The 14,981-nt window shown below is 44.7% G+C and overlaps 1 protein-coding gene across 5 annotated transcripts in view; it reads right to left on the bottom strand.

Annotated features, from left to right (window-relative positions):
• The window catches only part of BEST3 (bestrophin 3), a 38,607-nt gene extending 25,310 nt beyond the window's left edge, over positions 1-13,297 (bottom strand). Inside the window, exons 1-4 of one of the 5 annotated variants that reach the window (XM_041754012.1) lie at positions 13,125-13,297; positions 11,409-11,578; positions 8,185-8,279; positions 7,480-7,713 (exon numbers count right to left, since the gene is read on the bottom strand). In XM_041754012.1, coding sequence (XP_041609946.1) covers positions 7,480-7,713; positions 8,185-8,279; positions 11,409-11,560 — 481 coding nt within the window. In that variant the 5' untranslated portion in view covers positions 11,561-11,578; positions 13,125-13,297. The remainder of the gene's footprint in view (positions 1-7,479; positions 7,714-8,184; positions 8,280-11,408; positions 11,579-13,124) is intronic. The other 4 variants (XM_041754017.1, XM_041754013.1, XM_041754014.1 and 1 more) reach the window with 4 other exon arrangements.
• Positions 13,298-14,981: the final 1,684 nt, after the last annotated feature.

The raw sequence follows: 14,981 nt of genomic DNA, 5'->3' as shown, positions 1-14,981 counted from the left end.
CCACAGTTTGGTGGCACCGTCAGGTGGCAGGTCCTCACACAACCCTGGGACCTTGACACGACGGCCTTGAAGCCATGCTCCCTTGGGCCCTACCCACACCCCAGACCTTGCTATTTGAGCCTGCTGTTACATCTGCCCAGAGCTTCTCTTGCTCTCTGAGTTTGGCCCCGCTCAGCAATTTACATCCTGCTTATCCCAAGAAACCCCCTTAATATTTCAAATCAGAGTAAAACAAGCACACGCGCGCGCGCGCACACACACACACACACGTTTTTACTTGTGACTTGCACTGTGATTGGATGGAGCAGGTCCTGCTGCGTTAAGGCAAAATGTTATTGCCCTCAAGCCAAAGGCATAATGAAGTGCACTGATAAACAATATTTCAGTCTTTATAGATTTTGTCTGCTGCACAGGTGGGTCTCTTTTGCCTCCATGGAAGCTGAGTGTGCAAATGAGACTCTATCGGCCGAGGAACTAAAAGCTCTGTATCTCAGAACTTGCAGGCAGAATGGGTTTATTGCCAGTTCTTTCTGAAAGAGAAAGTTGTGCGTTCAGCATCTGAGCCCTTCTCTGAGATGTGACTTTTCCAGGAAGAGTGCAATGCTCTTGGCTCATTTTCATCTCTGTCCTGTACTTTATTTTTTTTTTTTTCTGTCCTGTACTTTCAAAATGAATGGAATGAAGCCACCAGATTCAAGTACTGCTCCCCTTTGAACTCAGTGGTAGAGGCTTAGAAATCCTTGTCCCCAGGAAAAATCAAAAGGAGGTACGAGAGATTGAGGGAGAGAGATGGAATCACATTATGGAAGCACCGCGCAGAGCAGTATGTCAAGCTTTTTTTTTTTTTTTTTTTACCATGAACCACAATAAGATACACGTGGTTCCCAGAACAATTATTGGTTCTCCCACCTGGTGCTCTCTCTGATATTTTCTGATTGGTTCTGTTCTAGTCTATGCTGGTTGCAAGCCATTAATATGACTTAAGAACCCACTAATGAGGTACAATCCACAGTCTGAAAAGCTCGAAATAGGATATGGCTGAGCAAAATCAGTTTCTGGGATAGCCATGCTGAGCAGAGGCGGAGAGCCTCCTCCAGTTCCCCGAGACAGGTACGACACCTCAACTGTGCCATAGCCCTGGCCCCTGCCTTCTACATGTGACACAGGAAGCATCCCCCAACCCCTGCTCTTAACCCCCACCTGGCCCCAGAGTTTCATTTGCCCCGAGATGAGGTTGGAGGAGTTAATAGATGGGTCCGGTCCAGTGGTTCCTAGACTCCGCTGTCCATCAGAGTGGTCGGGGGAGCTTTTAAAACTCCTGGTGCCCAGGTTGTGTCCAACCCCTGTGGATTCCCAGTGCCTGGGGTGGGAGCCGGACATCAGTAGTTCTCAAAGATCCCCAGTGATTTCAACTTGCAACAAAATTTAGGAACATCTGCCCCAGTGCACAGAACTGCACAGCGAGCTGGCCATTTTAGCCTTCTGGGCCTGGGCCGGCACCCTGCAGCGCTTCCCGGGGGTTGTTTAAAATGAGGAATCTTAGGTTCTAAGCCCCAGATAGTCTGATTCCACCATCGCCCAGGAACGTGCAGTTGGAATTCAAAGTACCCTTGGCTCGTGGATGTAGTCTGTGCTACTTTGAGAAACGTTGAGAGGATGCCTTGATTTACCTTTTGGAACTGCATGGAAATTTCAAACCCTGACCAGCTGAGACCACCCCACCCCACATCCGGCATTAACGCAAGCAGGTCTGGTTCGGCCGAGCGCGTCCTCTCCTGTGTACAGGTGTGCGCGGGCGAGTCAGGTGTCACTCCCAGGACAACATTCTACTTGCTCTGGGCACACGATGGGAGGCTAGGGGGGGAGCTGACTCTGCCTATAAGAGCTTGGCCAACGGGGAACCCTGGCACAGCCGTGAACACTACTGTGCCCTCGTCACCTCCGTCATGCAGAGTGGCTGCAGCCTTTGCAGAGCCCGAGAGGACCGTGCCTCCAAGACCTCGAGCCACAGAGCACAGGCCAGGAGGCCTTCCTGGGCCACATCCACGGGAGGCTACTTAGTGAAAGGGGATCGCGGGTTACAGGACCTCAGGAGGCGGCGGGGCCTACAGCCCGGGCATCACCTAAAGGGAGAGCTTGGGTCCCAACGGCCACTTGACCACTGTTTTAATGTCAGTTAACCCTAAGCGTTGCTAAAAATCCCAATGGGATCTCTTCAGACTCTCTCATTATAGAAGAAGCTCAAGGAACTTCATGATCAGATTCCAGGGCTATAAGAAAACTGAATACTGCTCTTTCTTCAAATTGTGCTGTTCTCTCTCTCTCTCTTTTTGAGTAGGCTCCACTCTGGAGTCCAACGTGGGGCTTGAACTCACGACCCTGACATCAAGACCTAAGCTGAGATCAAGAGTCAGACATTTAACTGACTGAACCACTCAGGTGCCCCAAATTTTACTGTTTCCTAATCACTCTCATGGGCTACCAGGCACAGAAGGAAATGCTTTTAGGGGGTCCCTGGGTGGCTCAGTGGTTGAGTGTCTGCCTTCGGCCCAGGGCATGGTCCTGGGGTCCTGGGATTGAGTCCTACGTCGGGCTCCCTGCATGGAGCCTGCTTCTCCCTCTGCCTGTGTCTCTGCCTCTCTCTCTCTCTCTCTCTCTCGAATAAATAAATAAATAAAATATTAAACAAAAAAAGGAAGGAAATGATTTTAGAGAAAGAGAAATGCGATGTAAGGATACAAAGTTCAGCTGTAAATATATTTGTGCCTGACTCCGAAAATGATCCATGTGAGAAAAGATTTGTAGCATTTTTTACTGACTCATAAAATCCCCATCCATTAGGGGACCCTATGTACTTAGGGACCCCATCCATTCCCGCTGATAGCTGTGTTCCTGGGCTCCGCACGGTGCCTGGCATGTGAGCCCCCCTCACAGATCTTTGTTGAATAAGCACACGCGTGACACACTTAGCGACAGCTTTAGTAATGTTTCTTTGAAAGGAATGTAATGTCCCATTACTGATTTTGTGCTTCTCGTGGGTAACTTTGAAGAGAAATCCTTTTTTTTCCCTGATCACTGTGAAACACCCGATAAAATGTTTTGATTCAGTCTCACTCTGTAAAGCAAACACCCAATTATGGCCATGGCTTGAATTGGTGAAGGTCCGGAATTGTGCACCCAACTGGATTTAGGACGAGGGACACGGCCCAGGGCCTGCGGTTGGAATGCCTGGAATTTCCCAGGGCAGCTTTGTAGCCAGTAGGCGAAGTGTTAGAGACGCTTCTGCTACAGCTCCTCTGGCGAATAACTGATAAGAGACCAGTTTAGGGAATTTTCAGCACACTAGGCCGCGTTTTGCACCAGATCGTTATTTCTATTTTCATTTGAGCAGAAACAAAACTATTTAATCTCTAATTTGAGAAATTTAGCCTGTAACATCAAAGCATATATACTACCCCGAGAGCATGCATTTGGTCCCTTGAATGATCCAGACGACTGTAACTCATCTGTCCGACTTAGAAGCAAGGCAAGTTCAAGGACCAGCAGGGGAGTGACCCAGCCATCTGGTTCCCACCAGGGGACTGCCAACCCTGTCAGAAGGAGCTGCTGTTCCTCGCTCTGTCTGCCCTCCCTCAGCGCCCCCAGCCTGTCCTGAACCTTTGGGGCACAGACCCTTCCCAAGCGAGGCCTACAGGGGACAGGGACATTCTCATTGCCTTAAAGGCCACGGTTTCTCAATGTGGTCCAGGGACCCCCTGCCTCAAGGTGTCCACCCGGGATCTACTGAGTCACAATCCCTGACCTCTTGCGATCTGCATCCTTACTTAGCAGTATCGATTTTCCACACTAGCTACCGTGCCTTGGGGTTTGAGAAGCCGTCCTTTTGCTTTTTTTTTTCTTAATTTTTTATTTATGCATGAGAGAGAGAGAGAGGCAGAGACACAGGCAGAGGGAGAAGCAGGCTCCATGCAGGGAGCCTGACACGGGACTCGATCCCGGGTCTCCAAGTTTAGGCCCTGGACTGAAGGCAGGTGCTACATCCCTGAGCCACCCGGGCTGCCCTTGAAGCCATCCTTTCTCCGAAGGGCGATTGCATGTCGGAGAGTCACCTGACCTGGAGTAGGTCCTCGGGTCCCCAGCAGGACCCGGCCCACGCTCTCCTCCCTGCCGCAGAGCAGGAGCCTGGAGCAGGTGCCTAGGTGTCAGCGGGCCTCGGTCCATCCCCGCTGTAAGGGCACGGCCCCAGGTGGGGACGGGGGCCTGGGGATGGATGGCCCGGGAGCAGTGGGGGACCCAGTCCTGGGTGCACGGGAGCACCCAGGCCTGGGGTCCGCGGCCGCTCTGCTGTCCTCCCACTTCTCGCAGGGCCCAAACCTTGCCGTCTACACCCCTTCCTGATGCTCCTTGCCTACTACTACTGACTTTCCCGGTGGACGCCAAAGCCTTTACCCCTGGGGTGACGGAAAGGGTTTGATCAAGCTCCGCAGGGGAGCCTGGCGCCCTCCACCTTCAGGGCGTAAACCCAGGCACAGGAGCGGGTTGAAAGGCAGAAGGCCCAGGCCTTACAGCCAATGGTCTGGTCCAGCAGGTGTGAGCCAGGGCCCGGGAAGACGCATTTTAAATAAACAACCTGGGGCACCCAGGTGGTTCAGCCGTTGGGCATCTGTCTTGGGCTCAGGTTGTGACCCCGGGGTCCTGGGATCGAGTCCCACATCAGGCTCCCCACAGGAAACCTGCTTCTCCCTCTGCCTGGGTCTCCGCCGTCTCTCTCTGTGTCTCTCATGAATAAAATTTTAAAATCTTAGGAAAAAAAAAAAAAGCAACTCAAGCTTTTCAAGATGTAAGGGGCCTGGGGTCTGCAGAAACCTTGAGACGCACTGGTTTAAATGCCCAAGGAGTGAACATTTCCAGATTCACTTGCAACGGTCGGGGATGGTGGTGGTGGGGAGAGCAGTAGTTCAATATTCCAAGTGCCTTGGAAAGGGGCTCAGGGTAAACACAAGTAGAAAACAGACATTTGCACAAGTTTGACAAGGATAAGCCTCGGTATTATGAAAAGTATGCCTCAAGGAAATGACATCCCACCGGCCCCGCAGAACTGAGGACAGCTTAGCCCTCTTGGAACTCCGCTCTGAGCAGAGCCCCGAGGCCTCTGCACCCTCCCCACCCTCTCCATCCTCCCCATCCTCCCCATCCTCCCCATCCCCATCCTCTCCACCCTCCCCATCCTCTCCACCCTCCCATCCTCTCCACCCTCCCATCCTCTCCATCCTCCCCATCCTCTGCATCCTCCGCATCCCCACCTTCCTGGCTTCCTCCCTCTGCGCTTTGAGTGTGAAGGTGATGCTGGAAGGGCAGTTGGGCCTGGCAGCCTGATTCCCGTCGGCATGCCCTCTCCTCTCCCCAGGGATGCGTCAGCACTAGAGAAACACCACCTTTATTCACCCAAATTAACTTGCATTCTCACTCATCAATTTGGAGCAGGTCAAACCCTTCCTGCTGGTTTTTAGGACTTCCTTCGGAGGTGGAAATTTTTACTGCACTTGAAAGTTCAGGACATTAGAAAATTCAGTTATCAAGTGGCATTTCCAACCAGGTCATTCGGAAGTAGTATTCAGCTTTTAAATTTGGAAGTGGCAGGATGATTTTTTTTTTTTAAGTCTCTACTGGTTTTGCATCATAATAAACCTGTGTGTTTGCCGGGCTATTTGTACCCTTCATCTGAATCCTTGGCCTACTCCTCGGACCATGCTGGCTTCTCACATCTTCTTCTGTACCCCAACACCATCTTCTACTCTCCTCCTTCCTTACTTCCACCCTGACTTTCACAACTTCCTGGTCACAGCAGATCAAGAAGACCTGGGATGTCACATCAAAGGAGCCTTCTAAAGTGACCAAAAAGTGACATCATGCCCATGTGCTGCATGATTTCATTATTACCCACAAGATTTCATTACTGCTGTGTGCCAAGTACTGCTCTGAACGCTATGCAGGTGTTAATTTATTTAGTCCTCCCTACAAGCCTGTGAGGTGTAGGAGTGTATTATGTTTTATTACCGTATTATAAATTATTACCAGTTCATTTTATGGATGAGGAAACTGAAGCATGGAGAGGGTAACCAATTCACATAGGTCATGTGGATTATAAGTGGTGGAGGAAGGATCTGAACTCCTACTCTGCTCTTAGTCACTACCTACATCGTTTACGTAAGAAGGCAAAACTAGATCAAGCCAAAGCCAAGCCAAAACTTCCAAAAGAGGCCCCCTGATACTAATCTTTAAAACAAAATCTGTTTTCAAGGACATATGGGAAAAGGAGACTGTATTCAATGCAAAAGCAGATTTTATATTGCCTGTCTGCTCACGAACACATCCAGCAAACTCTCAGATCTACTAACAACAACCCAGCACAACAACCAGTTTTTATTCAGTGCCTTCCAACGATGATCTCATTTAATCCTTACCCCATTGAAGGCTGGTTTAACAGCTTCTATCCTAAATGTTAACACACCAGAGAGAGCCACCCTTCCAACATGATATATTCTCAGCATACTGTGTCCATCAGTCCAGGCAAAACAATTGCATCTATTTTTTTTAAGATTTTCCTTTTTTAAGTCATCTCCATACCCAACCTGGGGCTTGAACTCACAACCCGGTGATCGGGAGTTGCATCCTCTACAGGCTGCACCAGCCAGGTGCCCCCAACTCCATCTACTTTGAGGAGTAACAGAAGCAAAAGATCTACACTGCCTAGATGAAAACCCACATTGCTGGTTCCTTCTAGAATCCGCTTATGTTTTGGGAAAAGCGTTGACTTAGGAGTTCCAAACCTGAGTTATAATTCTGGCTCTTCCATTAATTAGCTGTTGATCCAGGGCAGGTCTCAACCTCTCTGAATCTATTTCCTACCTTTCTCATGGGTTGTTTTCTTTTTTTTTTTTTTGAGGTCCAAATATAATATTTATGAGAATGGATAAACTATACAGTGCTAGAAAAGGTTGGATAGTATTAAAGATGGTTCTAATAAATATGCTAATTATTATTACAGTATATTTACCTAAAGTGACTCTCCGCCACTTAATTTGAAATTGACTGCTTACCACTTCCCCTCCTTCCTCCCCACCCCCCCAGGTAAACTTCTCAAGAGCAGTAACTATGTGTTATTCATTTTTGCCTCTTAAGACTGTTTCTGGGGCCCCTGGGTGGCTCAGGGCGTGACCCCAGGGTCCTGGGATCGAGTCCCACATCAGGCTCCCCACAGGGAGCCTGCTTCTCCCTCTGCCTGTGTCTCTGCCTCTCTTTCTATGTCTCTCATAAATGAATAAATAAAATCTTTTTTAAAAAAGATTGTTTTTGGCACATAGTAGGTAATCAATAAACGTTTTTTGAATGAATAAATAAAGGACAATTTCAGAGGAATTTTGAAGGTTCCCATGTAGGTTGAGAGGAGTCCATGGAGGGAAAAGCCATTCACAATACCTGCTTCAACCACATGGTCCATGGTGGGGAACCTTTTGTACACAGCGGTGCTCACAGAGCGGAAGATGAGCAGAGACGTGAGGTTGACGTAGCGCATCAGGGTCCTTCTGAGCAGACGCCCATGCTCGTCCCTCCCGTGAACACTGCTGGAGATGAGAAACATCAGCCTGTCGGGCCAGGGCAGATTCACAAACTGGTTCCACCACCGGTTCACTACCAGAGTCACATAAAACCCTGTAAAATAACACAAAGCTGTAAAGCAATTTCTTACAGCAGTTGTTGACACTGATGCTTTTAGCAGAATTTCAGCCTTTTTTTAGGGACTGGGGTGTAAAAATATGTTGTTATCCGTATCTTATGATTTTTGCCCTCCAAATAAATAAATAAATAAATAAGGATTTTGTGCCTGGCAATGCCATAGCACCCAGTAAGTGGGTGTTAGGGGTCAAATAGTGACAGCAGAAATGGACAGTTAGTGAAGAGAAAGCTTGGTTGTCCAATAGCAAATTATTACCTCAAACTGGTTTGGTGTTAATTTAGCGAAAGCAGCCCTGAAGGCAAGCTTTGTGGATGATTCTGGTTCTATTGCAAGCAGTGGCTTTTCAGGCATGCCTCTCAGCTTGGAAACACTCCCATGCAGAGTCATCGGTGTCATCCTAATGGAGACAACTGTGTGGCTGCATTCTGCGTGTGACCTATACTTACCAAGCACAAAGGTTACTGGAATTTGTTCAGCATATCTGTCACAGTAAATTGATAATTTTTCAAAGTAACGTTTTTGGGCTCCTGTAAGTAACAATCTGGAGCAAAAATAAAATGCACAGCCCTTTATGATATTATACTTCTGCACCTGCTTTGCAAGTGATATTCAGTGCAAACAATTAAGCACAAATAATTGTAAATTTTTTTTAAGGAGCAATAATGTATATTCCTACCTAAGCTGATGTATCTCAAAAGCTTTTTAATTGCTGAATGTTTCAAGTACCAATGTTTTTAGGACATGAATGTTATTGGCCATTAGACAGTGGGGTTTATTAACTTTTATTCTTAAATACTTAATATTTTAAACTTTTATATGATGAATGCATTGGATTTAGAGCAAAATACCTCATTAAAGAGTCCAACTTTCTAGTATTCATCAGGTAGGCTTAAAAAAAAGGTGTCTTGATTAAGTGAATTACAGTTATTAAGTTAATTACTAAATAATAACCCCAAATTTGGCATTTTGATCTTGCTTTCCCCTGAATTAGCATATTCTTGATTATATGTGTTATACTTCAAGGGATGGTTATAACTATTTTAAAGCCTACCATTGCTTAAAATATAAAATAATAGACGTAACAACTAGAGGTAAGCATTTTTATTGCTATATTTGGTGGGTTTGTATTTGTATAATATAAATATAAACATTTATATTACAGATCTGACCAAAACCCATCGTCTGGTATTGTTAGACATAAATTCATTTAATGAAACTATTATCGATATTGATGTTACAGGGAGAGGATTCAGAGTCAGAAGAAATATCTCAAGGCAGGTTAATGGTAATGGTCAAGATCTAGAGAGAGGAGCAACACAGATGAGTTTGCATTAAAGAAAGAGAACAGCTGTTCCAGGGGAGGAAGAAATCCCTTGGAAATCTGTTATAACCTGTCAAAGGCCTGAGTCAGTAAAACTTTGGTAAAGGGAGCGGAGGGATAAGGGGTAACAGGGCACCGCCAGCCAGGTTGCAGATGAAGAGCTGGTGCTGACAAAGACTTTGGGGTGCAGGGTGGGCTTGTGGTTCCTGCCTCAGCTTTGGAGGAGGCGTCAGGAATTCTGAAGTCAGGAGCTGGTTGCACAGGCCTTGCAAGGTCAGGCCAATGACAAGTCACAGCCAGAGCAGTTTTGGATACTCAACTAGAAATGGTCAAAGAGGATTTAAATGTGGAAAGCACAGACCATAAGGTCAGACAAAGCCAGATCTGGATCCCAGATCTGCCACTTAACAGATGTGGACTTGGGACATACGTTTAAATATCTCTGAGCCTCAGTTTTCTCTTTTGTAAATGGGGCTAATAATACCTATGTGTTATGAATGTTACAAGGATTATAGAATTTATTATATATAAAACCACTTCACATGTGGCATCACAATTAATCGATAATAAAGTTGTTGCCATTATTAATGATCGGCCAAAGGAAAAAATACTGAGCTAATAGTTACATAGAAAGTTTACAAGCTAGAAAGTACTAGAATGATGATTTTTTCAAACTCAACTGAAAATAAAAAGAGATATAATCAAAGTAGTGAAATCTGGCTTGGTCTTAGGATTTTTGCTAAGTATAATTATTTGCTTATAAGAGAATTTTAAAAGTTAGGATCATTGGTACACATGAGAATGACACTATGTCAATATTTTTCTACAGCTATATTTGGCTTTCTTGAGACATTCAGCCTATAGTTCTTGGTATACCTTCAACCAGGATTAATTATCTATTTTAACAAGATTTTTATAGTTGGACTTTAAAAAAAATGAAGAATGACTTGCACAACTGATCATTGTTACAAATGTAAGCACTCTTCAGTCTTTAGAAAAAATACATGCGCACAATTTTGTGGGGTATAAATAAGATAGTGGAGCAAAAGTTGAGGCCCCACGAGCATTTCTGGCTACGGTACAGCTGCTCCAAGTGCTATTCTATCCTAAGCAGCGGTAGCAGCAATAAACTCACATTAGTAAAAATAAACTAATGAGACAATTATTCTGAAACGTCACGTGTCTTCTGCCATTTCATATTCTGAAGGATTAAGTGGCACAGAAATAAATTGTCAAAATGATATTGCATTTACAAGACACATCTGAAAAATTACTAGGGGTTCGTAAATAAAACTTTCCCTTTACAGATATTTTGATATGCAGCAAAATAGCTGTTCCTATTCTACTTTTGATAATTATCAGCTGGCCAGATTACTACCCTCTTCCTCAGAAGGAGTCCTGGTGCTGCAAAGAAGAAGGTAGGTAAGAGAAATGATAACACAAATTTGTTCATCTGTATGCAGGAAAGAACAAACTGAAGTTCATAGAAAAGGTGGAAATACAGCCTCAAAAACCTTTAGCTTTTTAAAGTTTTAACTTCCCCCAAAGTAGAAATATATGCAATCAGTTTTAATAAAAAAAAAAAAAAAAACTCATAAAGCTGCTCTTTTGTACTATGGATCAAATTTTATTAAGACTATAATTTTAGGCATGAAAGTATTTCTTGAACATGATTTTGTTCAAATTTTCTGTTAATCTGACAGGCATAGTTTGTAATGTTATAAAGAATAAACATCTTGTGAATATAACATGCCCCGAACTCAGAAGATATAAACAAAATAAATTAGGTTTCAGGCCTTTATTCAGTTGAGGTTTTGGCAAGATTGGCAGGCGCCATCCAGGATAAGATCTTGTCATTTCAGGCAAAAGGAAGGAAAATTGCCTGATATACATCGTTCAGGAGCATGTGAATTATGCAGGTAGTTGCTATAAGCTGTCAAATCGCACATTGAAGTGATCAGTGACATAGCTGGGAGAGGCACGGACGGAAGGTTATTTGTCTGTGGCCTTTGTCATTCAAAATCATCCCTGAGCGAGGATTTAAGTATCAATCTTCCTTTTTACGCCTCTAGCAAAGTTCTGGCAGCGTGACCAAGCCTCATCGTGATCCATTAACGTGGGGCTAGAATGAGAGCCACCGGGATATGATAGTCAGAGTCCACTTCACGTCCCAAGCACGGCTAGGTGTGGATTAGAATACCTTGTCCTGGGTTGAAGGTAAGAGAGGATCATGCAAAGGAGGAGGTTGCATAATGCAAAAGTCAGCAGCAACCAAAGACTTGGATTTTTGAGACTGTATTCTTACATGATATTTGATGGCCAGATAAGGAGACATGCAAAGGAAGGTACCTGTACACCAAACTTATGGCCGTGTAAAAAACAGCAAAGACAATAAATTCCCTGTACAGTAGTTTGTAGATGCTCCCTCTCCACTTGAGGAGTAACCTATGAAATCCAAAAAAAGTCGCATTTGCTACTTTACTGGAGTACGTGACAGTCATCTTGGGGAGCTTTTTTTTCTAGAAGAGCAAGAAGACAAAACACAAGTAAAAAGCAATGTGTAAGACTGAGCGTAAGTCTATGTGTCAAAGAAACCCAAGCCACTAACCAGTTAGCCACCTCCTCATTCTGCCTTTCTCTGTTTAAGCAATTTAGGATTTGAAGATAAGCACATCTCCACGCGAAATCTTTTAGTAGAAAAGGGGAGGAGAGTAGCCTCTGGGAAGAGTGATATTAGAACTTGCCTTAATGTCTACATATTATTTTCAGGTTTTGTAGTCATCACTCGGTAACATTTGAATGGATAAGTATGATACAGGAACTGTATGTGTGGCATCACCTGTCATGTATTTTCTTAACGCGTGGGAAGATTGAGGGTATCGATATGCTTTATTAGTGGACATTTTCCAAACACTAACCAAACTTAACTGCTTGGGTCTTTATTTGCTCAAGTATGTAAAGAAGTATTTGTTTCACCCTTAAATTTCCTAAGGGGGGACTTAATGGCTCTCTTCTTAGAAATCAGGAGATATTGTTGGAAAGAATCAAGCCTCTTGTGGGAATTTAATTCCTGGGTCCCCTGGCGGCTTTAGTTGGATGTAGGTATCTCTGTGGTGGAGCTTCACCTGCCCGGTTAGCACTTTGTACACTTTTTGAAAAGTAGGGCCGCAGTGGTGCACTTGCCCCCTGAACAGTCGTGTACAAAATACTTAGGGGAGGGGAGGTTCACTTTCTGTTTGGAGCTGACCAAAATGTGGCCATTATTTAGGGCTCTTTCTACTTGGGTCTGGTCCCTAGATGTGAGTCGGATGAGAACTGGACCCCAATGCCTCGCTCCAGGGAGTTCCCTGCAATTCCATTGCTTTTCAACAAGACAGCAAACATTCAGGTTCTGAGATGGCCCTGAACTAACCTTCGCTTGAAAGTCCTGCACCACTGCTCTCTAACGTGGAGCATAGACAGACAATGAAAGTTCTTTGCAATCTTTTTTGTTTCCAAAGGATCTATAAGGAGTCTTACCAAGCTGCTTAGATGGAAATTATGGAGGTTTTCGGTGGAATTGGGCTAGACAGAGGAACCAGATCCTCTAGCATGTTTCTTACATGGAGTAGCCTGCCACGCACATTTTATCTAAACAAGAAAATTTCCTGTCTTTATTCAGAGGTGGGAAAACAATCCAATTCTAATTCGCCTAGTTTCCCTAGAGAAATAAGACGCTGGCACCATATACTCACAAACTTAAGACTTCAACGTCACGGATTTTAGTAAAGAAGCCGGGGCCTGTTGGCATGAGTAAGTGGCATTACGAGAGGACGGGAAACCAGTTTCATTTTTCCATCTTTACCTTGTCTGTCTGTCTAATGTGAGTGCAGCCAGATTTGGGGAAGAGGGACATTAGAAATGAAGCCCACTTCATAACTTGCTCTCCTGGGCAGCACCGTTTTAGGTAACAGTCCTCAACTCTCTGCAACGGGTCGCCCCGCTATTCAGCCTGAAGAAAAGTTAAGGTCACATAGAGCAGAGGTCAGAGTGAGAATGCATAGGGTACACTCCTTGTGCACTAACCTATTTCTTGGGTTGGGAGGCTCCGGCAGGAAAGAAAATCTTCACATTTCAGGCTCCCCCTGAAGAGGTGCCTTCAGCTCGGGGTTGCGCTCGGCTTCACGCTTGGCTCACGCACGGTCAGATTTGCTTTCCTTCCCTGGCCACCGAGAAGGCCCAGAGCGTGACAAGCACAGGAGTTCAACGTCTTTCCGCTTGTGAAGGCCTGTTTATGCCAATTTGCCCACTGATGACAGTTATAGCTGGGAACAAACAGAAGCAACAGCTGCTGATGTAGCTTTTCTCTACTCTATAATTATAACTCCACCTGCCGCCCCAAAGTACCCCTTTGAATGAGAAGTCGGAGGTGACGTGAAGGAGGTTGGGCCCTTGAAGTCTGTTATTTTCATTTTGATTTGACCCTGGGATCCAGGGACAAGGATCCATTTTTCCCCCAAAGTGTTCCTTCTGAAGAGGCTTCACTGGCCAAAAAGGGGCATCAGGACAGTCTGTGTGTGCTCACGATGAAGAGTGAGTTGTTGTGAGGCCATAAACTGGGGTAGGGGAGAATATAAACGAGATTGTCACTCGTTTGAAAGGGAATTGAGAATGTGACCAGCATGCTGTGTGTGTGTGCGTGTGCGTGCGTGCGTGCGTGTGCATATTTTAGAAGAGCATAGAAAATAATTATGTGTGATGGCTTAGCCAGTGGAAAATAACACACGGATTCATTACGTTTGTTATCCTTCCATGGTGAGCTCAGAAATTTTTTTAATAATTCAAAACGACTTCCATAGTTTCCGTCTTCAAAGAGAGAGTTCATTGGCATTCGTTAAGTAATGAAGTAAATCACTTCAGGGCCAATTTAGGGCCTTTGCAACCCTCTCAAGTAGTGTGTGCACCAAGCATTGCAACTGCAGCTTACCTGAAATGACTACAAAAAACATATTTTTGTGAGAAAAGAATTAAATGCTTATTCTAAAATTGAGAAATATACATTCAAAAGGGTTTTGTTGTTGTTGTTGCTGTTTTTTACAGAATTTTAGGTTTTCTATGCATTTGCCTGGTTTCTTTATCAAACTGTAAGTACCCCAAAGCAAAGACAGAGGGTGGGTGTCTGATTTCGTGACCCCATTCCTGTTCATAGTTCCAGAATGAAGCCCTGTGTATAATGGATATTCAATATGCATCTGTTGCTTGGTTATCATCTTACCTGTCACTGTGATGCTTCCCTCAGTACATTTGGGGAGAATTTGTGAACATTTTAAAAGCACATATATAATGCTGCCCCTTTTACATTTGGTTGCCATGACGAGTGGTTGGAGAGACCCGATGTTGCATTTATAAGGGTTTGCAAGACTGACCAACGTTATAGAGTTTGAGCGAATCTAAGTTCAAGTGCTTGTGAGACAGAGACATGGGAGGTGTTTTGGAAAATTTTGTGTCTCCTACTGGACGCGTGGAGGCCTGATTCCCAGCAGCATGACTGTGTGGCCAGCTCGGTGGGGCCCTGTTGGCTGGTCTCACTTTTAAGCACACTTGATGATGTTCATGTTTCCCATCAGGCTGTTTTGAGGAATGACTAATTCATGGTCAAGATCGCATTCTAAATGCAAGTTAGTCACTAATGATTGGACTCAATGAAAAAACTCTCCTTATTGAGCTCTGAGTGTGGTGCTATTTTTAATATGTCCCAAAGATGCCTTTAAGAAATCAACTCATTAGAAGGGACAAGTCACTGTAGCTTATTTCAAAACATCCAACAAACACCAAATTGTGCAGTTAACTGTTCACATGACTTTTTGAAAAAAGCTTTAAAGTTTCTTGTTTACAATGGATATTTTTCCAGATTCTGAAAGTAACATATGTTTATTAAAAGAA

Source organism: Vulpes lagopus, chromosome 5 (assembly GCF_018345385.1).
Source record: "Vulpes lagopus strain Blue_001 chromosome 5, ASM1834538v1, whole genome shotgun sequence".
Classification (NCBI taxonomy): domain Eukaryota; kingdom Metazoa; phylum Chordata; class Mammalia; order Carnivora; family Canidae; genus Vulpes; species Vulpes lagopus.
Note: the sequence above shows the minus strand (reverse complement) of the source record. Positions and strands in the feature narration are given on the sequence as shown.